Genomic DNA, 26,791 nt, shown 5'->3' with positions numbered 1-26,791 from the left:
GGAGGCTGCTATTTGTGTTCGATTCAGGCCTTCAACTTACTGGATGAGGCCCACCCACATTAGAAACCGACCTGGATTCCTCCGGTCTGAACTCAGATCACGTAGGACTTTAATTGTTGAACAAACGAACCCTTGATAGTTGCTGCACCATTAGGATGTCCTGATCTAACATCGAGGTCGTAAACCCTACTGTCCATATGGACTCTGGAATAGGATTTTGCTGTTATCCCTAGGGTAACTTGTTCCGTTGGTCAAGTTATTGGATCAATTATGGATGTTGACTCACTTTGGCTTGTGTAACCTTAGCATAGGTTGTTCGGAGGTTTAGTTATGCTCCAAGATCACCCTAACCAAAATTTTTAATGCAGGTGTAGTAGTTTAAAGTCCGCAGATTTATATGATTTTGATTGCATTAGTAAATTAAAGCACCTTAGGGTCTTCTCGTCTTATTATTTTATGCTCGCCTCTTCACGGGCAGGTCAATTTCACTGGTTGAAAGTAAGAGACAGTTGAACCCTCGTGGTGCCATTCATGCGAGTCCCTATTTAAGGAACAAGTGATTATGCTACCTTTGCATGGTCAGTGTACCGCGGCCGTCAAACATGTGTCACTGGGCAGGTGTGCCTCTAATACTGGTAATGCTAGAGGTGATGTTTTTGGTAAACAGGTGGGGTTAAGTTTGCCGAGTTCCTTTTACTTTTTTTAACCTTTCCTTAAAAGCATGCCTGTGTTGGGTTAGCAGTATGAATAATATTGACTTTGTTTGTATTTATTGATATTAGGCTGTTAAGTATCAGTGAAGTTTTTCAGTCTGATGTAGGCTTATGCAGTGGAGAAAATATTCATGTTATTTATATTAGCATTATCACTTCTATGAAATAATAGATTAATCCAATGTGATGTGAGGAGTTCAGTAGAATGTTTGAGATTTTTTTAGATAATTGTGTTGAGCTTGAACACTTTCTTAATTGATGGCTGCTTTTGGGCCAACAATGGGAACTGGGTTTTTTCATTCTCTATATAAGGTTTTTCCTAGTGTCTAAAGAGCTGTCCCTCTTTAGACTAACAATTAAGCTTATGGGGGGATTAAGTGATTCTGTAGGTAAACTTAAGGTTGAACTAAGATTCTATCTTGGATAACCAGCTATCACCAGGCTTGGTAGGCTTGTCACCTCTACCCATAAATCTTCCCACTATTTTGCTACGTAGACGGGTGTGCTCTTTTAGCTGTTTTTGGGGAATTTGATTTTAGTTTTCGTCTGGTTTCGGGGAATTTGGCTTTAGTTCTCTTTGCAAAACTGTTTCTAGTTAATTAATTATGCAGAAGATATAGAGGTGAGTTCTTGCTATTTTGTGCTTGGTTAATCTTTTTCATCTTTCCCTTACAGTACTGTGTCTATAGCGCCAGGATAAAATTTCTATCGCCTATACTTTTGTATGGGTAAATGATTTAGTAGAGGTTAATTTGGTATTAGTGTTGATTAGGTTTGGGGCTAGCATTAGCTCAAGGCAATCAAATTATGTTGCAATCTTCTGGGTGTAAGCCGGATGCTTTGTGTTAAGCTATGCCTTGGTTTATCCAAGTGCACTTTCCAGCACACTTACCGTGTTAAGACTTATCTCCTCTATATAAATATGAGGGAGTGTTTAGTTAAGTTGATCCTTAAATATACTTGAGGAGGGTGACGGGCAGTATGTGCGTGCTTTATGGCCTCATTCAATTAAGCACTCTATTCTTAATTTACTGCTAAATCCTCCTTGAGCTCTTAGGTTTCGTAACAGTCATCGTGGGATTTTCTGAGGTAGAAAATGTAGCCATTTCTTACCATCTCATAAGCTACACCTTGACCTAACATTTTTGCGGGGGGCATTTATGCTTACTTTGTGGCCTTTATTAGGGTTTGCTGAGGATGGCGGTATATAGGCTGAGAAAGAGATGGTGAGGTGAATCACGGTTTATCGATTATAGAACAGGCTCCTCTAGAGGGATGTGAAGCATCGCCAAGTCCTTTGAGTTTTAAGCTGTTGCTTGTAGTATTCTGGCGAGTAGTTTTGTTGTTTTAACTATTGAGGTTTAAGGCTAAGCATAGTGGGGTATCTAATCCCAGTTTGAGCCTTAGCTATTGTGTGTTCAGAAATTTTAAAGCCACTTTCGTAGTTTATTTTACATCAGCTAGGGTTTTTTACAATTTAGATGGAGTTTAGCTTTATTGGAATAGATCTAAAACACTCTTTACGCCGGTCTCTATTAGCTTGGGTATGGCTGTGGTGGCTGGCATGAAATTAACCAACTCTGAATGTAGCATAGCTTAGTTAAACTTTTGTTTATTGCTAAAGATTTTCACTGCTGTCTCCCGTGGGGGTGTGGCTGAGCAAAGTGTTTTGAGCTGCGTCGTGCGTGATTGATACCTACTCCTTTTGACCGTGGTGATTTAGAGGGTGTTTTCACTGGGACGGGGATGCTTGCATGTGTAATCTTGCTAAGAGTTAATAGAAAGGCTAGGACCAAACCTGTCTGTTTATGGAGTATATAAACCCGTCTAGGCATTTTCAGTGTCTTGCTTTAGGTAAATTAAGCTACATAAACGGGGTTTTGTTAGATTTTTGGAGGAGTATGTGGTTGCGAAGTGCTATCTTTGCGGTTGTGATAATAAAGATGTGGGTCTGGTAGTGGATAAGTATATAGGTGGGATAGAATAAAGAAGAGATTAAGGTTGAGAATAGTGGGATGAGATGAGGGTTGTGTTAGTTGAGGGGTAGCAGTTAAAGTTATGCACAGCTAAAAGATGAAAACATAGGCTTTGGCTAAGTGGATTCAGGCTTTTGTTTTTGGGGTTTGGCAAAAGTATATTTTTAGGGAAAAAGTCAGAGGTAGGGGAGGGGGGTTTAGTAAAAAATTTGTTGTGATTTTATAGTGTAAAGAAGGACGTGTCATATAGTTGACTATTGTTATGTCCTACAAGCATGAATTAAATAACACCTTATGGTATTTATGCGGGGCTGGGATATTGAACATAGGTGCGATCAACAATGGTATGTACTAGGAATCAAAGACAGATCCTGCGACATACGGTGTGGGGGGGCCAGCTTTCTGTGATGGGGTCACGTGCACACTGGAGATAAAAAATACAAAATGCATGGAGAGCTCCTGTGACTGGTTAATAGGGTGATAGACCTGTGATCCATTGAGATGTCTTATTTAAGAGGAACGTGTGGGCGATTTCGATTTCTATGGCCCTGAGGTAAGAACCAGATGCCAGATACAGTTCACTATAGCTACCCCCACATGTTATGGGCCTGGAGCAAGGAGAGTAGCACTCTTGTGCGGGATATTGATTTCACGGAGGATGGTGAATAAGGGACCCCTAACTGAGAGGGGTATCCGTGGTGACGAGGATTTATTTGACTAAAATGTGCTATGCCCAATGAATGATTTAATGTGCTATGTACGATAAATGAACAGTCGTGTTAGTTGATATTCTTGGGGAGATGCTTGATCTTTGAATGTTAGTGTTATGTTCTACAGTTGGTTAAATCATTAGAGTTCTTGCTTGTAAGCATGTTTTCAAGGGTAGTTAGTAAATGTGCAAGAGCATGTGCTATGTACAGTCAAGCATTTATAGTACTATATAATATTCATGTTGGCTAGCAGTAATGCATGATTTACACAGGGGGTCTGATAAAATAAATTAGTACTTAAGTTGCATTTAAAGCTTACACCCCATAGAATACACAAAGTAGTTTAAATTAGAATGCCAGTTTGGGTGTTGGTGGTGAAGTTGAGTGCTTTTTTTCTGAGTTGTCCTGGGGAGAAGTTTCCATTTCCAGTTTACAAGACCAGTGTATTAACTTATACTACCAGGGCAGGTTCATTTGAGTAGATTGTTTTCGGTTAAGGAGACAAGTGGTATTAAGGTTAGGATTGTGATAAAGTATATTATGGATGCTACTTGCTCAATAATGATGAAGGGTTGGTTTACTGGTTGGCCTCTGATTCAAGTGAGAGTTAGTAGAATTATAATTAGGAGTCAGTATAGGAATTGGCTAAGTGGACGGAATATTATACTTTGTTGTTTGGATTTATGGAGTATGGGGTAAGTGCTAAAAGGAGGATTGATAGGAGGAGTGCTAGCACTCCTCCTAATTTATTAGGGATAGATTGTAGAATTGCGTATGTGAATAGGAAGTATTCTGGTTTAATGTGCGGCGTGGGGGGGGGTGTTTAGGGCGTTAGCTGGAGTATAGTTGTCTGGGTCACTTAAAAGGTCAGGTGAAAATAATACTATTATCATTAGGGCGAGAAGGAGAAGGATTAAGCCTAGGATATCTTTGATTGTATAATAGGCGTGAAAGCTAATTTTGTTGGAGTGAGAGGAAATTCCGGAGGGGTTGTTTGATCCTATTTCATGTAGAAATAGTAGATATAGAATTGTAAGGGCTGTAATAATAAAGGGTAGGATGAAATGAAGGGTGAAGAACCGTGTGAGGGTGGGATTGTCAATTGAATATCCACCTCAGACTCATTGGACAAGGTTAGTTCCGATATATTGGATGGCTGATAGAAGATTTGTGATTACTGTGGCACACCAGAATGATATTTGACCTCATGGGAGTACGTAGCCTATGAAGGCTGTTGCTATAGTTATAAGTAGAAGTATAATGCCAATATTTCAGGTTTCTAGAAAGAGGAATGAGCTGTAATATAGGCCTCTGCCAATATGTAGAAAGAGGCAGATAAAGAACATAGAGGCACCGTTAGCATGGAGATAGCGAAGGGTTCAGCCGTAGTTGACATCTCGAGTGATGTGTGAGACTGAGAAGAAGGTGGAGAAGGTATCTGGTGAGTAGTGTATTGCTAGGAATAAGCCTGTGATGATTTGTAGGGTTAGACAGGTTGCAAAGAGTGAGCCAAAGTTTCATCATATGGAGATATTAGATGGGGTGTGTAAGTCAATGAGGGAGTGGTTGATTACTTTTATGAATGGGTTAGGTTTGCGTGTTGGGGTCATTGGTGTTTTTGTAGTTGAAATACTACGATGGTTTTTCATATCACTAGTCATGGTTAGAGCCCATGTGGAAACAATGACATATATTTTATTCTTATTAAGTGTACTGTTGGTTATGGGATTTGTGGGGTTTTCTTCCTAGCCTTTTCCTATTTATGGGGGTTTAGCGTTGATTGTTAGTGGTGTGGTTGGTTGTGTTACTATTTTAAATTATGAGGGAGCTTATATGGATTTAATGGTATTTTTAATTTATTTGGGAGGCATAATGGTTGTTTTTGGTTATATTACGGCAATGGCTATTGAAGAGTATCCTGAGGCATGGGGCTCAGGATTTGAGGTTCTGGGGAGTCTTTTAGTAGGATTAGTGATGGAGGTGGGGTTGGTTTTATGGGTTTTAGATTTTGATGGGTTAGTGTTGGTGGTTAATTTTAACAATATAGGGAGTTGAGTGATTTTTGAGGGAGAAGGGCCGGGGTTAATTGGGGAAGATTCTATTGGTGTGGGTGCTTTGCATGACTATGGGCATTGATTTGTGGTAGTTACTGGTTGAACATTGTTTGTTGGTGTATATATCGTGATTGAGATTGCTCAGGGTAATAGGTTACATTATTAGAAATAAGACTAGGGTGAGAGGGATAAGGAAAGAGAGAAAATAAAATTTGATTATACCCTTTTGAGTGGTTGTGAGGATGGAGGTGATAATGTGGATATGTGAGATTGTTTTAGGTATAGATTTTTCTAGTCAGATTGAGTCTAGTAAAAGGGAAGCTAGGTTTTGACTTATAAGTAGGTTTTGGTAGGGAGCTGTGCGATGAATTGTAATGGGAAAATATCCTAGTATGTTAGAGAATTTAAATATGTATGATGGGATATCCATTTTAAGCTTATTGGCTATAAGAGTAAGGTCCAAGGCTACTAGGAAGCCTAGAGCGGTTAAGTACAGGGCCGAGAGTTTTAGGTGAGATGATATTGTTAGTTGGGGAGGTAAGATGGGAGAGATGCTGTTGGTAATGAGGAATCCTGCAAGTAGGCTGCTGATTGTGAGGCTTTGGATTGGGTTTAATAGGGTGGGGGTGTTTTCGTTAATGTTGACTAAGGTTGCGAAGCGAGATTGTCCTGTTAGGGTGAGGAGAATAGTTCGAGTACTGTAGGCACTTGTTAGGGAAGTGGCAATGAGAGTGATAGATAGGGCTCAGGCGTTGGTATACGACATGTGTGCGGATTCGATGATGAGGTCTACCCAGAATTCACCAGTTTAAATGTTAATCTCATCCGAAAGCAATCTCCAAGCTGACTCATAAAACTAACCATCAGGGTGTTCCCACCAGTATGGCTCAATGCTCAGTCAGTCTGTTCCAGGTAAGTAGATCTTGATTGTTGCCTCTCTTGTTATCCTCCTGTCTCTTCAGATTTCACCTGAGTGGTTTGCCCTGCAACCTTAGCTCTTTAAGAAATTTATTGATTTTCAGGGTGTCCAATTTTTCTTGTCATGAGGATGGGAGTGATGATTTACAAGCTTGCTACATGCTGGAACTAACACTGGAGTTGCTTTATGTTTTACTCATATTTCTCAACACAGAGAGGTTTCTTTGCCCATTTAAAAGTCCTGGTATCTTGTAGGAGCTTGGCTCTTCAGGTTTATGGCTATGCTCTTGCATAAAACATCTGGAGATGCATCTTAAGTACACCAAGCAAAAGTATTGAACTTTACAACACTGAGTCTTGGAGTGCCCTTGACTTTATAGTTCAAACTTATGTAGTTACAATTCTGCAGTACTTTCCATTACCCCTTTTAATTTTGCACACAAAAGGTTTTCAGCAACATGAACTGGTTAATAAGAAACCCCTTCTAAATTTCCCATAACTGTTTCTGTACAACTCCCAGTGAAAAGACACTTACATCATTGTATCAGGGCCATTACTGAAGAAAATAACTTGGTAATTCTTGTTGTTTTGATGATAATTTTTTTCTTTCACTTGCATTTTATACAGCAGCATGGTCTAGATTAAGCCATGAATTAGACAGGTTTTGCTAAGTTACACTCCAGTAACAACCCAAATCTCAGTTTACAGCAACAAGGAGGATTGTTTCTCACTCATGTTGCATGCTCTTTGGGATTCAGCTGTGTCTATCTTCCACAGTTTTTCAATCCTCCAACCCAGGGGAAGGAGCATCTTTATCTGGAGTACACCTTCCTGTTGCAGAAGGAGATAGGCAATAGAAGTCTCACTAGACAGTACCTCAGAATGTGATGTTTTTTAGCTTGTCGATCTCTGTCTTTATGTTCACATGGGATTATCCCTGTGTGCCAATCTGTGTTCAGATTTCCTTTGTTTATGAGAGCATCAGTCACATTGAAGTAGGGGCTCACTCTGCTCTAACATGACTTGATTATAACAAATTACATCTGCAATACTCCTATTTCCAAAAAACATCACATTCTGAGGTACAGAGGGTTAGGCCCTCAAGATTTGAATTTGGGGAGTGATGCAGCTCAACCCCAAGCAGGAACCATGCACATCAAGATGCTTCTGGAATGCAGGGCAACAATGACACAATCATTGTCAGTATTATATACTTTGACACAGCAGCTGCCTTTTGGGGAATGCAGTGAGGCTGAGGAGGCTACACTTTTGATTATATATCCTTAGGAAATCTACAACTGCAATAGTTGGAATAAATTAAGTAAAAATGTTATATGAAATAGTGTCTAATGAGAATTCTATTTCTGGGAAGGCGGAGTAGATATATTTTTGCCTCCTGCTTATTTTTCTTTTATTTTTACTTTTCTTCTGAGACTGAGTCTCACTCTCTGGCCCAGGCTAGAGTGCAGTGGTGCGATCTCAGATCACTGCAACCTCTGCTTCCCAGGTTCAAGCAATTCTCGTGCTTCAGTCTCCCGAGTAGCTTGGATTACAGGCGCCCACCATCACGCTTGGCTGACTTTTGTATTTTTAGCAGAGATGAGGTTTCACCATGTTGGCCAGGCTGGTCTTGAAATCTTTACCTCAAGTGACCCACCTGCCTCAACTTCCCAAAGTGATGGGACTACAGGCATGAGCCACTGCACCCAGATGCCTCTTGATTATAGTATAGACAGCTACAACCCCTGGATATCACGTTTAAAACAAACATTAGGTGACTCAGAATGGTGAAGAGCAAGAAAGCAGACTGATCAGGGACTTTGGACTCCAGGAGCAATGTGATGCTCTTTCCTGGGCACTTTTTCCTCATGTAGCTCAGGCTTGAAGCTGAAGAAGCCAGCAACCTGAACATATCAACAGACACAGAAAAAGGCCCAGCAAAACCTGAGTCCCTCTAGACAACAGGCCAGAAAAGTGGAGGCCTAGCAATACAGGTAACTTTTAGACAATAACCATTCTTCCCCAGCCAAACAGCACAGAAGAAACTGTGGCCCCCACCTGCAGCAAGATCAGCAAAACCCAAGTGAGGAAGTGGCTTTCACTCTCCCCAGGCTATACTGAGGCACCTAAGGACCCCTTGAGACTGCTGTCCGAGAAAGCCAAGTAGGAAACTAGGGAATCGTCCTGCCAGATGATTGCACTCAAAAGCTTAGGGTCACCAGGGGAGCCTGGGCTTGCATCCTCACTCAGCGGGAATGAAGCTCCCCTCCCTCTTCACTGGGGTGGTTGCAGAGAAGGCCTAGGGGAGGCTCCAGTGCTCTCCATTTTTCAGGGGGTGATAAGGCTGCCCTGCCCTTCTCCATCCTGAGGTGCATGGAGGCCGTGTGGGGAGGAGTCACAGAATACTACACCTTCCATCCAGAAGGGTTATGAGGTGGCCTGACAGGGAGCCAGAACCCCAATTCCTCCCAAAAGTAATGAAAAGAACCCCTTTGTGTGTCAACGGAGGCCAGGGAGGGAACCTGGACTTCTATTCCCACATGGCAGTAATGATGTGGGACCCCTCTTCCCATGCCATAGCAGTTTCAGAGGAAAATACCTGAAATAGAAGGCTTCAGTCAGATCCAAAGCCTCCAGGTTTCAATAGGAAATTATTCATCATACCAAGAACTAGGAAGATCCCAAATGGAATAAAAAAAGGCAATCAACACTGAAGTGATAGAGGTATTGCAGTTATCTGAAAAAGATTTTAAAGCAGTCATAGGCTGGGCGCAGTGGCTCACACCTGTAATCCCAGCACTTTGGGAGGCTGAGGTGGGTGGATCACACAGTCAGGAGTTTGAGACCAGCCTGACCAACATGCTGAAACCCTGTCTCTACTAAAAATACAAAAATTAGCCGAATTAGCCGGGTGTGGTGGCACACGCCTGTAATCCCAGCTACTCAGGAGGCTGAGCAGGAGGCTGCAGTGAGCCGAGATCACGCCATTGCACTCCAGCATGGAAGACGGAGTGAGACTCTGTCTCAAAATAAATAAACAAATAAATAAATAAAGCAGTCATAAAAAATGCTTCAATGAGCAATTTCAAACACACTGGAAACAAATGAAAAATAGATGAAAAATCTCATCAAAATAATACAAGGCCCAAAGAGAAACCAGATGGAAATTTTGGAACTGAAAACTATAATAACAGAAATAAAAAAGATCAATAGATGGACTCAAAACAGAATATAGATCAGAGGGGAAAGAATCAGTGAACTGGAAGATAGAAGACTAGCAAATTGTACATTCTCAACAACAGAGACAGCATAGACAAAAACAAGATGAGCAGAGCCTAAGAAGCCTGTGGGATTTTAATAAAACATCCAACATTTGTGTTATTCAAGTCTTGGATAGAAAGAAGAGAGAAGGTCAGGGCAATTCCAAAGAAATGTACACCAAGACACATCATAGTCACACTTTTGAAAACAAAAAGGAAAACATTTTGAAAGCAGCAAAAGGGAAACATCACCCTGCCATTTACATGCTGAATGGTGAATGTTTGAATGCTTTCCCCATAAAATTGCAAGGCATTGCAAACAAGGCAAGGATGTCCTTTCTCACCACTCTTATTCAACCTAATGCTGGAAGTCCTTGCCAGTGCAATAAGTCAAGAAAAGGAAAAGACCTGTAAGTTGAAAAGGAAGAAATTAAACTATTTTCAGATGATACAGCTACCTACATAGAAAATCTCAAGGAATCTACAAAAATACTCCTAAAATGAATAAATGAGTTGAACAAGGTTACAGGATACAACATAAACCCAAGATAAACATATACAAAATTAATGGCATTTCTGTATACTAACAATGAATACATGGGGTGATAGGAAAAGGAAAGTTACATCCTTTTATTATCAAGGCTTTGTAGTAAAACCTGGAACAAAACTCCCGTACACTGTATTTCTTATACTTACGGTCCATACAAGATCATTTTTTTATTTTTTATTTTTATTTTTTGAGATGAAGTTTTGCTCTTGCCATCCAGGCCAGAGTGCAATGGCACGATCTCGGCTCACTGCAACTTCTGCCCCCCGGGTTCAAGTGATTATCCTGCCTCGGTCTCCTAAGTAGCTGAGATTACAGGTGCTCCCAACTACGCCCAGCTAATTTTTTGTATATTTAGTAGAGACGGGGTTTCACCATGCTAACCATCTTGAACTTCTGACCTCAAGTGATTCACCCGCATTGGCCTCCCAAAGTGCTGGAATTACAGGTGTGAGCCACCGCACTCTGTCCTGGTACATACAAGATTCTTAAAGTATTTATTTCCTGACCGGGCACAGTGGCTCATGCCTGTAATCCCAGCACTTTGGGAGGCCGAGGCAGGCGGATCACAAGGTCAAGAGATCGAGACCATTCTGGCTAAGATGTTGAAATCCCGTCTCCACTAAAAATACAAAAAATTAGCCAGGCGTGGTGGCGGGTACCTGTAGCCCCAGCTATTTGGGAGGCTGAGGCAGGAGAATTGGCATGAACCCAGGAGGCAGAGCTTGCAGTGAGCCGAGATCTTGCCACTGCACTCCAGTCTGGGTGACAGAGCTAGACTCCATCTCAAAAACAAAAACAAAAACAACGAAAAAAAACCTATTTATTTCCCTTCTTAGAGCACGGTGTGGTGGTTTAAGCCTGTAATCTCAGCACTTTGAGAAGCCAAGACAGAAGGATTGCTTGAGTCCAGGAGTTCAGGATCAGCCTGGGTAACATAGCGAGACACCATCTTTACAAAACAACAGCAACAACAAAAAATTAGCTGGACATGGTGGCATACACCAGTGGTTCCAGCTACCTGGGAGGCTGAAGAGGGATGATCACTTGAGCCCAGGAGGTTGAGGATACAGTGAGCCATGATCATGCCACAGCACTCCAGCCTGGATGACAGAGTGAGACTCTCTCAAAAAACAAAACAAAACAAAAAAAGCAAAACTATTTCCCTTAAATAATTTATTAATTTGTCATTTTATTTAAGTTTGAAAGAATTTTACTGTCCTAAGTGCCTAAAGTTTAGAATAGATATGCATTTTCCCAGTGTTTTTGGAAATAAAAGTTTTCTATGTGTCCTAGTCTGCTAGGACATATTCATTAATATCTTCAGAGACTTTTTGTGATTTTCATTCTTCAAACCCATGACCCCACTCTAGCAATGGATTATTTGGTTCACATCTGGTTATTGTGAAGCCTTGCCATTCAAGTCTGCATTGTAATATTTGTCTTATCCTCTCCATTCTCGCAGCTCAAATAAAGTCAAGGATCAAGTCCTGCTAGTTTATTAGTGTATTAACTGGTACATATCAGGTACTGAATATATCTGTTGAGTAATGAATGGGTGGATGCCACTGCCTAAGTGTAGGCTCTCATGCTAAATTATCTTCCAAGAGCCAACCCTCCTGTCCTACTTCAATGCACAAGTGGTGAAAAGAATTTACAGAATCAAAATTCTTTCACATCAAGACTTTTTGCTTTCTAAATGAAGCCTGAGTTCATTGCGATTTTGGGGGTTCTTCTCTTCTTCTTAAACCCACATCTAGCCAATCTCCTCTACCTGCTACATGCCTCTTTTAGTCTCACTGCCTCCTTCCTCAGTGGAGCCCATATTGGTCTCGTTGCTAGTTTCTCACCAGTGATCCTTCATGTTGCCACTGGAGTGATCATTGTGATGTTATTTCCCATTGCCTAGAGACTGCACTTAATTAATTTATGTGACTGTTAAGGTCCTAATTTTCTTTGCCACCCACTCATCCCACCTCAGTTCCCACTAACGTGTTCTCTGTGGATGTCCCCAATGAAGGAGGGGAGAAAAATGTACATTTCTGAAATACTGATCTATTTGTGGTGCCCATGCTTTATCACATATATATATATATTTTTCCATTTGCCTGAAATGCCTTTTCCCTGCTTGTTCTCCTGAAAGACATGGTCATCTTTCACAGCTCAAATGCTTTTTTCCATATAACATATATTAGTCTGCTCACCACAATAGCAGAATACAAGAGAATGGGTAACTTAAACAGTTTATTTTTTCACAGTTCTGGAGGCTGAAAGTCCACGATCAAAGTGTCATCAAGGATGGTTTCTTCCAAGGCCTTATTCTTTGGCTTGCTGATGGCCACCTTCTCCCTGTGTCCTCACATGGCCCTCACTGTGTGAGCACACCTGGAGTCTCTTCCTCTTTTTACAAGGACACCAGTGCTATTAGGTTAGAGCCCCACTCCCATGACCTCATTTAATCTTCATTACATCCTTAGAGGCCCTATGCCCAAATATAGTTACATGGGGGATTAGGGCTTCAACTTATGAATTTTGGGGGAACATAGTTCAGTCCATAAAATTAGGTCTCCCCTCATTGCCTGAGGCAGAACTGAGTGTGGCTTCTGTATTAGTTCATTCTGACACTGCTATAAAGAACTACCTGACACTGGGCAATTTATGAAGACAGTAGGTCAATTGACTTACAGTTCCATAGGGTTAACAGGAAGCATGACTGGGAGGCCTCAGGAAGCTTACAGTCATGGTGGAAGGCAAAGGGGAAGCAAGCACCTTCTTCAGGCAGCAGGAGAGAGAGAGCAAATGGGGGAGGAACTGTCAAACACTTTTAAACCATCAGATCTCATGAGAACTCACTATCATGAGAACAGCATAAGGGAAATCCACCCCCAAGATCCAATCACCTCCCACCAGGTCCCTCCCCCAACATTTGGAATTACAATTCAACATGAGATTGGGTGGGGACATAAAGCCAAACCATATCAACTTCCCTTCTGCTCTCCTTGGGATTCCTAAAGACCTTCATTATCTAGTGGCTTATAGCTGTGATTTGTTGGCCTTTCTACCAAATTGTAAAGCCAGAGAGACCCTCGTTTGCTTGCTTTCATCTTTGAAACTTAATAAATATTTGTTAAATACATATTATTTTATAACAACTTGGGCGACAAATAGTAAAAATACTTATTAGTTGACTTTACATTTATGCTTATTGAGAAGATTTTCCAAATATGTAATTTTATTCATTTGATTTTAATTCCCCTTCCTTTAGAAATTAACTCTTTCAGACTCTAGGTCCATGTTCAATATTTTTTAACACCTACAGAACTGTTTATTAGTTTGGATACTGGATGATTCAAGCTCATTAAGTTCTGGGGGAAAATATTAAGAAAGATCATGTAGGATTTGAAGTTTCTTTTGCCTTCTAGGTGTGTGCTTACAGAATAGAGCATTTCATCAAACCACGTTATTGATCGGCTTTGTTCCACTTCAATTCCCACTCTTCTTTCCTTTGCCTCCTCTTTCAGATAAACAAGCTGGAGGCACGCCTGAGGCAGGCAGGGTGTACAGATGTTAAAGGAGTTCCAAGGAAGGCCGAAGAGCGCTGGATGAAAGAAGACTGCACTCACTGCGTCTGTGAGGTTTGTGCTGCGAGAAGTTCTCCCCTCCAGCTCCACTCATTTCACTTCTCCTAGCCAGCCACTTGAAGCATAACTGAAAAATTCAAAAGGAGAAAAAAAATACTTTATGTCAATAGATTCTAGGTATATTTTTAAGATCAAGGTACTGGTGTGAAATTTTGAGGTTTTTGCTCATTGATAAAAAAGTATAGCCACAATCTAATGAACACTTGCCAGAGACAACAAGCTTTTTCCATATTCACTGATGGACGAAGGAGCTGAGGCTAAGGAAGTTTATGTCAACAAGTAAACTGAGTCAGCCTGGGACTTGAGTTCATCTCATTGTTCTCCAGTCAGGCTCACTATAAACACTGCGGGCACTTGGTAAACTACCCAATTCTATGGAAAAATAAAAAAGTGTTGTCATGGTGTCCACCAAAACAAAAAAAAATGCTCTATATTTGTTATTTAGTTTGCTTTTTGAACAGAACTGATTCTTTCCAGCCATCTAGAAATGTATGAACTTCCTCAGCTAATCCTACCATATGGTACGGTAAGGTAGGTAACATTTTATAGGGCAGCCTTGCTCTTCATGCTGCAAATGTGTGGAAAGAAAGATTGAATAGAAACCATGCAAAAATGAGCTTATACTATGAACAATTTTTATTATATTGAGACAGTCAGCTTATTAGATTATGTATTATAAGAAATATTTATTTGTCTTTTACGTACTTTGACTATAAAAAACATGGAGGTGATATGTGCATGTTGCCTTTCAGAGTGGCCAGGTCACCTGTGTGGTGGAGATTTGTGCCCCGGCTCCCTGTGCCAGTCCTGAATTGGTAAAAGGAATGTGCTGTCCAGTTTGCAGAGACCGAGGAATGCCAACTGATTCCCCAGAGAAACGCTAATAAAAGTTTTGTGCTCCTGAGCCCTGAATGGGAAATTTCTCAGGAAGAGACACTTAGGACTTTGGCACTTTCAACTTGTAGTCACATCGTTGATATGGAAACCACTGATTTAAGCAACTTAGTTCATTTAATCTTACATATACTGAAGATCTTTTATTTTGTTCATTTTCTAACACATCTTGAAATAATTCAAAACTAAAAGCAATAAAGTGCATAGGAAATATTTTATCATAAGAAATATTTCTTACTGTAAGCTGTCAGTTTTATATACTGCATCTGGAAATAAAAAGAATACCATGGGATGAATATTTAAAAAACATATGAGTATTGTGGAAAATCTCTAATTTTGGAATTTAGAGAGGTCTCCAGGTTTCATAATCTGCAGGAATTTTGAAATAATGAGTTTCACACTTACAGAAAACATCTGGAAGGATCTGTGATACATTCATGACAATGTTGGGATGCTGTTCTCCCCACTGACCCCCCTCTCTCAGATCTACAACCTAGAAAATTGTCAGATTTTGCTGGGAAGGCATTTATCTTAACCTTCATTAGTCTCTTAAGTCCTGGGACATAAGGAAAGAGTCAGTGAAGGAATATCATTATTTTAGGGAACTTGTTAGTTCTGCATGTGGCTGAAAAATGCAAACTCTCTGAAAGAAAGAGACTTTAAAGCAGAATTGCTCAATGTCTGCCTTCCTCTTACTTGTCATTGTTACCATTCCTGAGACGTCAAAATTGAAATAGAGCCAAGCCTGAAATTCAGGAGCAATCTGAATTTACTATAAGCAGACTTGAAAGTGTTTCTGACTTTTACAAAAGGTGTTGCTGTAGGGTTCTTCTAATTTGGGCACTCTCTTACAGCATTTGACACGGAACCCCATAGACAAGTGTATTTATACTCAGAATTGAGTATTAAGTAATTTAGGTGATTTTCACTTCATATTAGATCAGAGCCTTTAAAATCTGACATAAAAAGATGTACTCATATGTGGGGTTGATAGATCTTTTTAAAGAATACTTTGTGCCAAAGCTTTTTTTTTTTTTTGAGACAAGGTCTCACTCTGTCACCCAGGCTGGAGTGCAGTGCAGTGGTGCCATCACAGCTCACTGCAGCCTCCACCTCCTGGGCTCAAGCAATAGTCTCATCTCAGCCTCTTGAGTGGGTGGCACAACAAGTGCATGCCACCATGTCCAGCTAATTTTTTTTTAATTTTGTAGAAATAGGGTTTCACTGTGTTCCCCAGGCTGATCTCAAACTTCTGGCTTCAAGCAATCGTCCCTCCTCAGCCTCCCAAAGCACTGGAATTACAAGCATAAGTAACCGTGACAGCCAAACCCTTTGAGGAAATATTTCATGTAGTGTGCTGCCAAGAGAGGGCCTCAAAGAGCCAGCGCTACTGTTTTTCAATTACAAAATAAACTTTTAAAAATAGGCATCGTTTCCCAATATTTAGAGTTCTTTTGTAAAATGCAGTATTAGTTTTAGAGAAAATACTCTAGTAGCTTTTGTATCGTGAGTGAGGAAAGATGTTTCTGGAGTTTGTAGTATATTTGTTTTTAAATGTGTTAGTGATTCCCAAGATCCAAATTAATTTTTACTAAAAAGGTTTAAAAGGATAAATCCTAATATCCCATAACAGTTTTATATTTCATGACCTTTTAAAATCCAAAACAATTTTTTGTTATACTAAGTTTTAAAAGATAAAACCTAACAAATCTCAGATGCTTGACATTTGGTGGCCTTTTAAGACCCAACATGGTGAAATGCAGCTAAATCTTATGAATGTAAGTGTAATGCGTTCCTCAGAAACAGTCACAGTAAGCTTACCTGCAGATGACAGTAACAAATGACAATTACGAATGAACTTCGTCAAGTTTAGGTTTCTCATAATATTCATTTGCTGTTGTTCATCTTACTGCCATTTAAACAAGACCTATGTAATTGTTGATTTTATTTTTTACACACTAACCACACATTAACTTGGATGCCACATGGTTAATATGACTGGCTCATATAACATAAACAAATATTAAAATAACAAAATGAAATTATCATTTAAAATGGAACTGGATTGACTACATGAAGATTTTAAAAACTGTCGATTGACAAGGTAACTTGAAAATTCAGCCAACTTTATAGACATCATTATAATTCAGTCATATAAATTGCTTTTTACTTTGTACATGTTACTGTATAACACTTGTTTGTCTATGTTTTTAATATTGTTTTTATTCTTGAAAATAATATTGCAAATGGTAAAAATTTCAAATATTTCCCAAGGATATATACCCTGTCCTTCATTTCTCCAGTCTAAGTGCAATGACTATTTTTAATTTTAGGATGTGTGCATGTGTGTGTGTATGTGTGTGTGTATGTGTGTGTGTGTGTGTTTGTGTATGTGTGTGTGTATGTGTGTGCATGTGCCTTTGTGTGTGTGTAGTAGAAATTTCCATTTTTCAGATTTTAAAAGAAAGTACCACATCAAAATAAATGAGCTGGGTAAAAGCTACGTAAGCTGGTAAGACTTGCACACGTGAAGTGGTAATGATATTTTGAGAGAAAAAAAACTAAGTCAAGTTAGAAGAGAACTTGGATTTTTAGAAATTTAGAATCATTTAGAAGTGGAAAGTATCAAGTAATCCGTTTTTTGGAAAAGTATGTGAAAGAAACAACACGACTTGCTGTCAGGGAATGGAATATGTGATTGACAATATGATACCATTTGCCCACAAAAGAAAGAAAAAATGTATAAAGGTAAAACACATGAACTGGATGTACAATTAACTCTGAAGGGCAGAGCATGGAGGCAGAGCTGAAGGAACAGGCTGGAGCCGCACAGATCTATGTTGATGAATCTGGAGAACATTCTAATTTGATCCTGGTAATGAACCAAGCACTGTGAAGACAAGGAGTTCTAGTGGCCAGTGTTAAATCAAAGCCCAGACACTAGAGGCGCAAAGAGCCAGCAAGACTACGTCTTATGTTTTAAACCCATGCCCCAAATTTCTAATGACATGGAAAACTGAACTAACCAGAATCCTGTTCTGTTTCAGGTTTCTAAAATGCTGAACAAAATATGATACAGAACATGAAATATGTAATTGAATATGAGAGGAAAGAAACACGGAAAGTCTCTGAGTTTTACAATGGAAAGAACCTAAATCAAGACATACAAAAGGCAAGCCAGGGACAAAATAAAGTCAGGTATAGGGCCTAGTAAAGTTGAGGCTGGTGTTTTAAATTCACACTCGGGATTAGATGGTGCAGCCTGGGGCCAGGACAATGCTATGAGCATAAACCAAGTTGCTTCCTTAGGATGTCCTTCCCATGGAGGATGCCTGGAAAATCTGACCTCCAATCCAGGGATGCTGCAGAGAAGATCCTTTCTATTCCCAGCTTGGGATGGAAGAAACTCTTATCCCACGCCCTGTGGAAGTCTGCAGTTAAATTGACCCTAGCCTTAAGGTTTGGAAATCCCAAGCTAGGAAACGGATGTGAACAGTTGCCCTGTCCCAATAAAGAAATCACAAACCATATGAGGAAAATGCTCATCAAACAGATTAGTGAAAAAATCACAACAAACAGGATTATTAGCACCCCAAGAATTTAAGATAGTAAAAAATTCTGAAGGATACTAAGAGAAGGAATGGAGCTAGTGGAAAATAGGAAACATTTTGAAAAACTGACCTTGTGTTGCACTTTATATTTTAACAAATTTCAGTGATAAAGTGGTATTTTACACTGTATGTTACTTCATAACAAATACACTCAAAATAGAAATCTAATAATTAACAAAATGATAGTATATGCTTATACTTTCATCAAAAAATAGATTAGGATGGAAATTATAAAATATTTAGATTGAACCCAAAACTAAAAAGTATCTCAAAACTTGGGGAAAGCAGTTATAATTGTGAAGTATAATTGAGTGATGAGCATTAATTCACTTTGATCACATCTGAATGATTTCTACTTTTAGCCTCTGCAGTTCTCTCTGACCACAAGTAAGCACAGAACACTTAATACGCAGGACTCTGATGCATAGGCCGCGTCACTGTAGGTATTTGGGGTGGAAGGGAATAATGGAAAATATGAGAAAAATCTTGAATCTTAGAACATTTTGGGAAGAAAGTGACAGTCCTTTAGTCACTGTTCCCCTCTGCAATAGCACTGGAGGGTTAAAAAAATACCCAGTGGGGAAAAAACACCTAAGTGGAGTCTGCCAGGTGATGACTGCTTAGGAATCACCCATCTATTAAGATATCACCACTACTGGGAATGACAAGCATTTGAAATGGTACCTTTATAAAAAGAGAGCACGAGGTTGGGCACAGTGGCTCACACCTGTAATCCCAACACTTTGGGAGGCCAAGGAAAGTGGGTCACCTGAGGTCAGGAATTTGAGACCAGCCTGGCCAACATGGCAAAGTCCCGTCTCTACTAAAATTACAAAAATTAGCCAGGCATGGTGAGCACACCTGAAATCCCAGCTACTTGGGAGGCTGAGACAGGAAAATCACTTGAACTCAGGAGGCAGAGGTTGCAGTGAGCCGAGATTGTGCCACTACACTCCAGCCTGAGTGACAGAGTAAGACTTCTAAAAAAATAAAAGGCCAGGCGCGGGGGCTCATGCCTGTAATCCCAGCACTTTGCCTGTAATACCAGCACTTTGGGAGGCGAGGCGGGAGGATCATCAGGTCAGGCGATTGAGACCACCTTGGCTAACACGGTGAAACCCCATCTCTACTAAAAAAATATAAAAAATTAGCCGGGCATGGTGGTGGGTACCTATAGTCCCAGCTACTCCAAAGGCTGAGGCAGGAGAGTGGCGTGAACCCAGGAAGTGGAGCTTGCAGTGAGCCGAGATTGCGCCACTGTACTCCAACATGGGCGACAGAGCGAGACTCCGTTTTTTTTTTAAAAAAAAAAAAAAAAAAAGAGAGAGAGCGCATAATGATGACCAAAATGTATAGTGCCTATTTTATAACCAGTATGTGTAGTCACAGCCTTGTGGCATGGGACCATATGTTAAAAGTCAGTTATATGCCTTGAAAAAAAGCAACACTGCTTCTTAGAGTACTGAATATCATGTTGTCTCAGATGTTAAGCAGCAGAAGATGTAAAGGATGTACTCCTAACTTCTCAAAGGATTTGAAGTTTAAATGAAAATAGAAGAGTCATGCAAACCAACTTATTTGACTGATATTGTCACAGAAGCAATGTTTCTTTGGAATATACATACACACAGTGTATGTGTGGATCATGTACATATATATATATTTGTATATGCTTCTATATATTTATGTGTGTATATATATAGTCCCAGAGTCTTGTCTGACCTTTCTCCTACCTCCACTCAAACTACATTTCTTTTCATTTTTTAAATTTAATTTTTTTTTTTTTTGAGGCACTGTCACCCAGGCTGGGGTGCAGGGGCTGATCTTGGCTCAAAGCAACCTTCACCCCCTTGGTTCAAGCGGTTCTCCTGCCTCAGATTCCCAAGTAGTTGGGATTACAGGCACGCACCAAAAAGTCCAGCTAATTTTTGTATTTTTAGTAGAGACAGTGTTTCACCATGTTGGCAGGCTGGTCTCGAACTCTCGACCTCAAAGGATCTGCCTGCTTCGGCCTCCCAAAGTGCTGGGATGACAAGCATGAACTGCTGTCCCTGGTGACAGACTACATATTTTTAATGCATAAATTATACAAGACAAAACTTCAAAAGCAAATCCTAAACAACATTTGGTTAAGATCCTTCTTCACTCTTCTCCTGTGACAAAGTATGGTTATGATTTCTTCACTCAATTAAAATAATCCAGATTAGAAAATCCAGGCATCTGGATCTCCAGGAATTCTTTATTTTGTCTTTATTTTTATAAAGAACACTGTTTACATTAGTTGCTGCAAATGGTTCCAAATACTTTCATAGTTATTGTAACTGGGCTTAATTATTTTTATATGAAAACAGGGCCAGTAAGGAAACAAATTCTGAGGAGTAGATTCTTTGGTTTCTTTATTGTGACTGATGGCATGTTAAAAAATTTAAAGCAGTTTGGGTTGCAAGAATCAGATTTCTCCCCATTCACTTTGAGTACATGCCTCTTTTAATGGAATGCACTATCTTCTCATTTCCCTCATGTTAAAATCCTTCATTTGGTTTCTGGAAAACTCTGACATTTATGAATTATTTAAATTTTCTTTTGCTTTCTCATCCATTCTTCTTAAAAACAGTTCATATTTGCATAGCTTAACTAAAATCATTTCTCCTGATGAATAGATATGCATTATAGTAGGCTATGGAAAAGATACAAATTATATTTTTGTTCAAAGAATTCCCATGGTATCACTGAGTTTTCTGCAATCTTGAAGAGAAAATTTGATAAATAATGCATTCATTTATTTAATCACTTCTTATTTGTAAGTGATGAAGGCCACAATAGAGTATTTTGGTCTTCTAAAGTGATTTTGTTGGACTAAATGGATGTTAAATTTATTAATTAGACATATAAAATATGTATATCCTGAAAGTGTTTAATGTATAAACTAGTTTTCTTGACTATAGATGAAAGATTCATGTGTTCTTCTTGTCACTGCTGGACATTCCTGTGTGAGCAAAAGGAAGAAATCAGCATGAAATATGAGCCAGAGTCTTTTTGTATCACGATGCTGGAATGGCTCTTTTACACAATTACCTTCAGGCAATAAGATAAACCGTTTTTTTCTTTCTTCGTTTTCTTTTTGCTTTAAAATTGAAATATGTGTGCACTATGAGATCCAAGAATGGTAAAGCATCTTAAGAAGAAGCAATTTACTGAAGCACAGTTGGAAGCCATGTGTCATTACATTAACAGCTAGGAAATTAAGGGAGCCAGCACACCACACTGGCATCCGGGTTGCCGATGGCAGTCCAAAATGGAGTGGCTTGACTTCCAAAAACCTGAGCTGACCTTTAAATATGAAGTCATGCTGACTCGAAGTCCCAGACAGTGTTCCAAGTAGCAAGATGCTCTACGGGTAGCAGCAACAGTGGTAGTTTCAAAACCAACTATAATTTTAGGAGGCCACCCACAACACTTTCACCATCTTCAAATAATTTTTGCAAAGAAAATGACACTAGAACAACCAGACAAAAAATAAAGACCTCTGTTAGAGCCGTTTAAATAGTATAATCATGAAATATCTCAATTGCAAAAGCAGAAAAGTGGTATCTTGTTGATGTAGGACTACAGAGAAGCTACACAGTTTTAAGTTTCCAAAGACTGGGATTAGGAATGTAAGTGAGCTTGTTTCTTTTTTATAGTATCAACAAACCATCAGATTTGCCCTCACCCTTCCCCACCCCCACACCAAAACACATGCAAATCTCAGGCCTACAACAAACACACTGGCACAAAATCCTAAATTACCTGTGGTGTAGAAAGGCCGGGACAGATAATGGGTATGTCTGGGAGTATCACAGAACTCAGGGGGCTGCCCCTTTTCCAAAGTAGAGACTAGGCATGGACATTGGGCTTTGCATGCTTGACTGCGTACTGAGATGGAACAGAAATCCAGTCTATACTTCAGGTTAGTTATCAACAAACATTAAAAATAGAAGCAAGCAAGGGAAATCAATATTCAATAACTAAGAACCCAATAATCAGAGTGAGGGAAAGATAAACACACATAGTATATGTGTTATCTTCTACATCAACATGACACCACTTTTCTGCTTCTGCAATTGAGGTATTTGAAAAAATCCACCATTGACTTGTTAAGCTTTTATAGCAGCTATTTGCATTCTCAAAACACATTTTTAATATTCTTTTGTGCAAGGAAAGTTGAGATAGATGTTAAAGTATCCTAGTTGTAGAGTAAAAGCAGAGTCTACTTTATAATAATATAGTTTAAAGTTCATTCACATTATTGTATAACATCAAAAACAAAATAGGTTCAAAACTTCCTGTAACAGTAAAGCAAAGCAAAAATATAACTGTTTTTTAGCTATAATATTAAGCAACACTAGTATACCATATACACTTGGTAGGGATAAATTTTGTGAAAATGTACTCTTTCATGCTTAGGGAGCTGATTGAGAGAAATATATTCACTTTAAAGTTAGTCTAAAAATCTGATCAAAAGGCAGAAATTGCCATGTGCAATAGTTCATACCTGTAATCCCAGTATCTTGGGAGGCTGAGGCAGGTGGATCACCTGAGGTCAGGAGATCGAGACCAGCCTGGCCAACATGGTGAAACCCTGTCTGGGATTACAGGTGTGAGCCACCGTGCCCAGCCCAGTTACCTATATTTTTTTTTGACAATTTTTGCATCTATGTTCATGAGGAATATTGACCTGTAGTTTTATTTTCTTGTGGTGTCCTCATAAAGCTTTAATATCAGGATCAAACTGGCCTTGAAAAATGAGTTTGAAAGTATTGCCTCTTCTTAACTTTTTTGGAAAGGTTTGAAAAAGCCTGATAGTTCTTCTGGAAATGTTTGGTAGAATTCGGCTGAGCTTAAGATAGTCTATTTTGTTGTGATTAAATCTTGGTAGGTTGTATGTGTCTATGAATGTATCCATTCCTCCTAGGTTATCCTGTTTGTTAGTATAATACTGTCCATAGTAGATTCGTATGATACTTTGCATTTCTGTGGTATCAGTTTTAATATATCCTCTATCATTTCTGCTTTTATTTATTTGAGCCTTTTTTTCTTAGTCCAGCTGAAGGTTTGCAATTGTGTTTATCTTTTCAAGAAACCAACTCATAGTTGATCTTTTCTACTGTTGATCTAGTTTCTCTCTCTTTTATTTCTGCTCTGTTCTTTAGTATGTCCTTCGTTTCATTAACTTTGTGCTTAGTTTGTTCTTCTTTTTCTAGTTCCTTAAGGTGTAACTTTAGGTTGTTCATTTGAGATCTTTCTGTTTTTGATATTTTATTTTATTTTATTTTATTTTATTTTTTTTTGCTATAAACCTCCCTTCTAGAACTGCTGCAAACTCCTCCAAAGAACACAGCAAAAGGGAACACTTTCAAACAAACTCCATGAGGCCAGTATTACTCTAATACCAAAATCAAATATATTACAAGTAAGATCAATCTATCTTATGAGTATAGATCCAAAAATCTTCAACTAAATACTAGCAAACAGAACACAGCAACGTATATATGATACGTGCACAGCCAAGTGAAATTTATCCCAAGACTACAAAGTTGGTTTTACATCTTACAGTCAGTTAATATAATACATGATATGAATAGAATAAAGGGCAAGAAACTCACACAATTATCTTAAATATATGGACATTTCATTTGTCAAAATTTAATGTCTTTTCACAATAAAAACCCTCAACAAATTAGAAATAGAGAGAAACTTTCTCAACTTCAAAATGGCACTTATGTAAAACCCAAAGCTAATATAATCATTTAACGTTGTAAGACAATGTTTTGCCCTTAAGATCAGGAGCAAAACAAGGATGCCCACTCTCAACACTTCAGTTACGTGATGGAAGTTCTTGCCATGCAATAAGGTAAGAAAATGAAAAAAAAAAAAAAGCATTCATTTTGGAAAGTAAAGCTATTTGTATTTGAAGAAAACCATGATCTCATATATAGGAAGTCTTAAGAACCTCACTAACAACTACTAGAAATAATAAAGAAGTTCAATAACATTGCAGAAATATGACATCAATACATAAAATTCAATTATACTCCTATAAACTAGTAATAAGCAAAATAAAAAAAACAAGGAAAAACTCAAAAAAGACTTTAGCATCAAAAAAGAATAAAATACTTTGAATAAATTTAACAAAAATACGTATGAATAAATTTAACAAAGCTGAGAAATGTTTATGCTGGAAACGATATATTGTTTAGAAAAATTAAAGATGACTTAAATAGGCCGGGCACGGTGGCTCAAGCCTGTAATCCCAGCACTTTGGGAGGCCGAGACGGGCGGATCACGAGGTCAGGAGATCGAGACCATCCTGGCTAACACGGTGAAACCCCGTCTCTACTAAAAATACAAAAACTAGCCAGGCGAGGTGGCGGGTGCCTGTAGTCCCAGCTACTCGGGAGGCTGAGGCAGGAGAATGACGTAAACCCGGGAGGCGGAGCTTGCAGTGAACTGAGATCCGGCCACTGCACTCCAGCCTGGGCGACAGAGTGAGACTCCGTCTCAAAAAAAAAAAAAAAAAAAAAGCAAGAAAAATTAAAGATGACTTAAATAAATGGAAAGACATCCTATGTCTATGAATTAGAGAATTAATATTGTTAAGATAACAAAACTTTTTAATTTGACCTACAGATGCATGCAGAACATCGCAGGTGGTAAAATTACTGCAAACAGGAGAGAAAATTATGAATATATTAGAACACAATGAGTAGACCCTTTTGGTAAAAGTAAACATATATATGGAGGAACTTCAGGAGAAAAAGAGAGTCTAAGTTATGAAGAATCTTGAATGTCAATATCAGAAGTTGAAATTTAATTTTTAATTCATGAGTATCCCATACAACTTTTGAACAACCAGGTGAAATCACCTAGTGCTTTAGAAACTTAAGTCTGAAGAACATATGCAAATTTGGTTAGACAGGAAAGCATCAGGAAGGCACCAGAGACAACTAAATCTAAAATTTAGTCTGAAAGCCACAGTCATAGTGAACTTTGACCACTCTGTCTTGGTTTCTGTAGTCTCTACTGTCCAATAAGGTAGTCACAAGGCAAAGACACATTCAGTTTTAATTAAGTAATATTAACATTTGCATTCTTCATTTGTGCTGAGCATATTTCATATGCTCGATGGCTAAATGTGACTAGTGACTACCAGTACACTCAAGGACATTTCTATCATGAAGAAAGTTTCTGTTAGCCAGAACTATTCAGAGGCTTATCCCTTTATCCTGCAGACCCAGATTTTATACTTGGGGTAGATTATGTCAACACAAAATGGGTGAGACACAGAGAACAGGTGATAATAGATCCATTATGAGCTAAATGCACTCCTTCACCATCACTCTAATGACAAATAAAGGTGCTAACTGATTTTCTGGCATAATATATGAGAATCTGAACTATAAAGAAAATATTAAAAGTAGTATGTGATTGTAAGAGATATGTGAAAAAATGGAAATTAATTCTTTATAAATCAACTAGCTAGATTAATAGAAAGATTATTTATTTGGTGTTTGAGTTAGAAGTAGCTTTTGTTTGTGAGCAGCTTTCAGCCTTTGTATTATCTGTTTTCACACTGCTGTAAAGAACTATCTGAAACTGGGTAATTTTTGAAGAAAAGAGGTTTGACACACAGTTCCATAGGCTTGACAGGAAGCATGACTTGGGGGGGTCTCAGGAAAGTTGCAATCATGGCGGAAGGCGAAAGGGAAGCAAGGCATGTCTTCTCGTGGCGCCAGCAGAGAGAGTGAAGCCAGAAGTGCCACACACTCTTAAACAACCGGATCTCATGAAAACCCACTGTCACAAAAATAGCAAGGGGGAAGTCTACCCCCATGATGCAATCACCCTGGACCAGGCCTCACCCTGGGACATGTGAGGATTACAATTTGAGATGAGACTTGGTTGGAGACACAGGGCCAAACAATATCAGCCTTATTTATAATGTCTTAAAAATAGAAATGTGAATATAGTGTCTGTCGGCATTCATGCAGTGGCAGAGCCAACCTCTTTGTTGTACCCTTGCTCTTCCTGCCATATGTGGTGCCTCAGGTTCTTCATATAACTGTGAACACCAGGAGACATTTATACTTAAGGCTTTCTGTCCCTTTTGTTAGAAAATCAAAACTTGCACAGAACTTCTTTCCTCCAGTCAATTTCTGCTTATATTGGCTAGTACCATGCTGCTTCAGCACCCATAAAAGCAAAGGAACTTTGGAACATGAGTGATTAGCTTTCATAGTTTCTGTAGTGGGATGGCTACATAAGAGAAAAAGGTTGCAAATGGTTGTTGATCAGAGGACTTTGGTGTCTATCACAACTACATTGATTTCTATATATCAAACTTATATAACAGTTACTTAATGGGTACAAAACATATATGTAGTTAAAAAGAATGAATAAGACATACTATTTGAACACAGAACAGGGT

The 26,791-nt window shown here is 39.0% G+C and overlaps 1 protein-coding gene across 2 annotated transcripts in view; it reads left to right on the top strand.

Moving 5' to 3' along the window:
* PXDNL (peroxidasin like) overlaps positions 1-15,020 on the top strand; it is a 409,080-nt gene extending 394,060 nt beyond the window's left edge. For both annotated transcript variants that reach the window (XM_033203626.1, XM_033203627.1), the window contains 2 exons: positions 13,700-13,813; positions 14,572-15,020. In XM_033203626.1, coding sequence (XP_033059517.1) covers positions 13,700-13,813; positions 14,572-14,703 — 246 coding nt within the window. In that variant the 3' untranslated portion in view covers positions 14,704-15,020. The remainder of the gene's footprint in view (positions 1-13,699; positions 13,814-14,571) is intronic.
* Positions 15,021-26,791: the final 11,771 nt, after the last annotated feature.

Source organism: Trachypithecus francoisi, unplaced genomic scaffold, assembly GCF_009764315.1.
Source record: "Trachypithecus francoisi isolate TF-2019V2 unplaced genomic scaffold, Tfra_2.0 Lachesis_group7, whole genome shotgun sequence".
NCBI classification, from domain to species: Eukaryota; Metazoa; Chordata; class Mammalia; order Primates; family Cercopithecidae; genus Trachypithecus; species Trachypithecus francoisi.
This window is presented reverse-complemented; position numbering and strand designations above follow the sequence as displayed.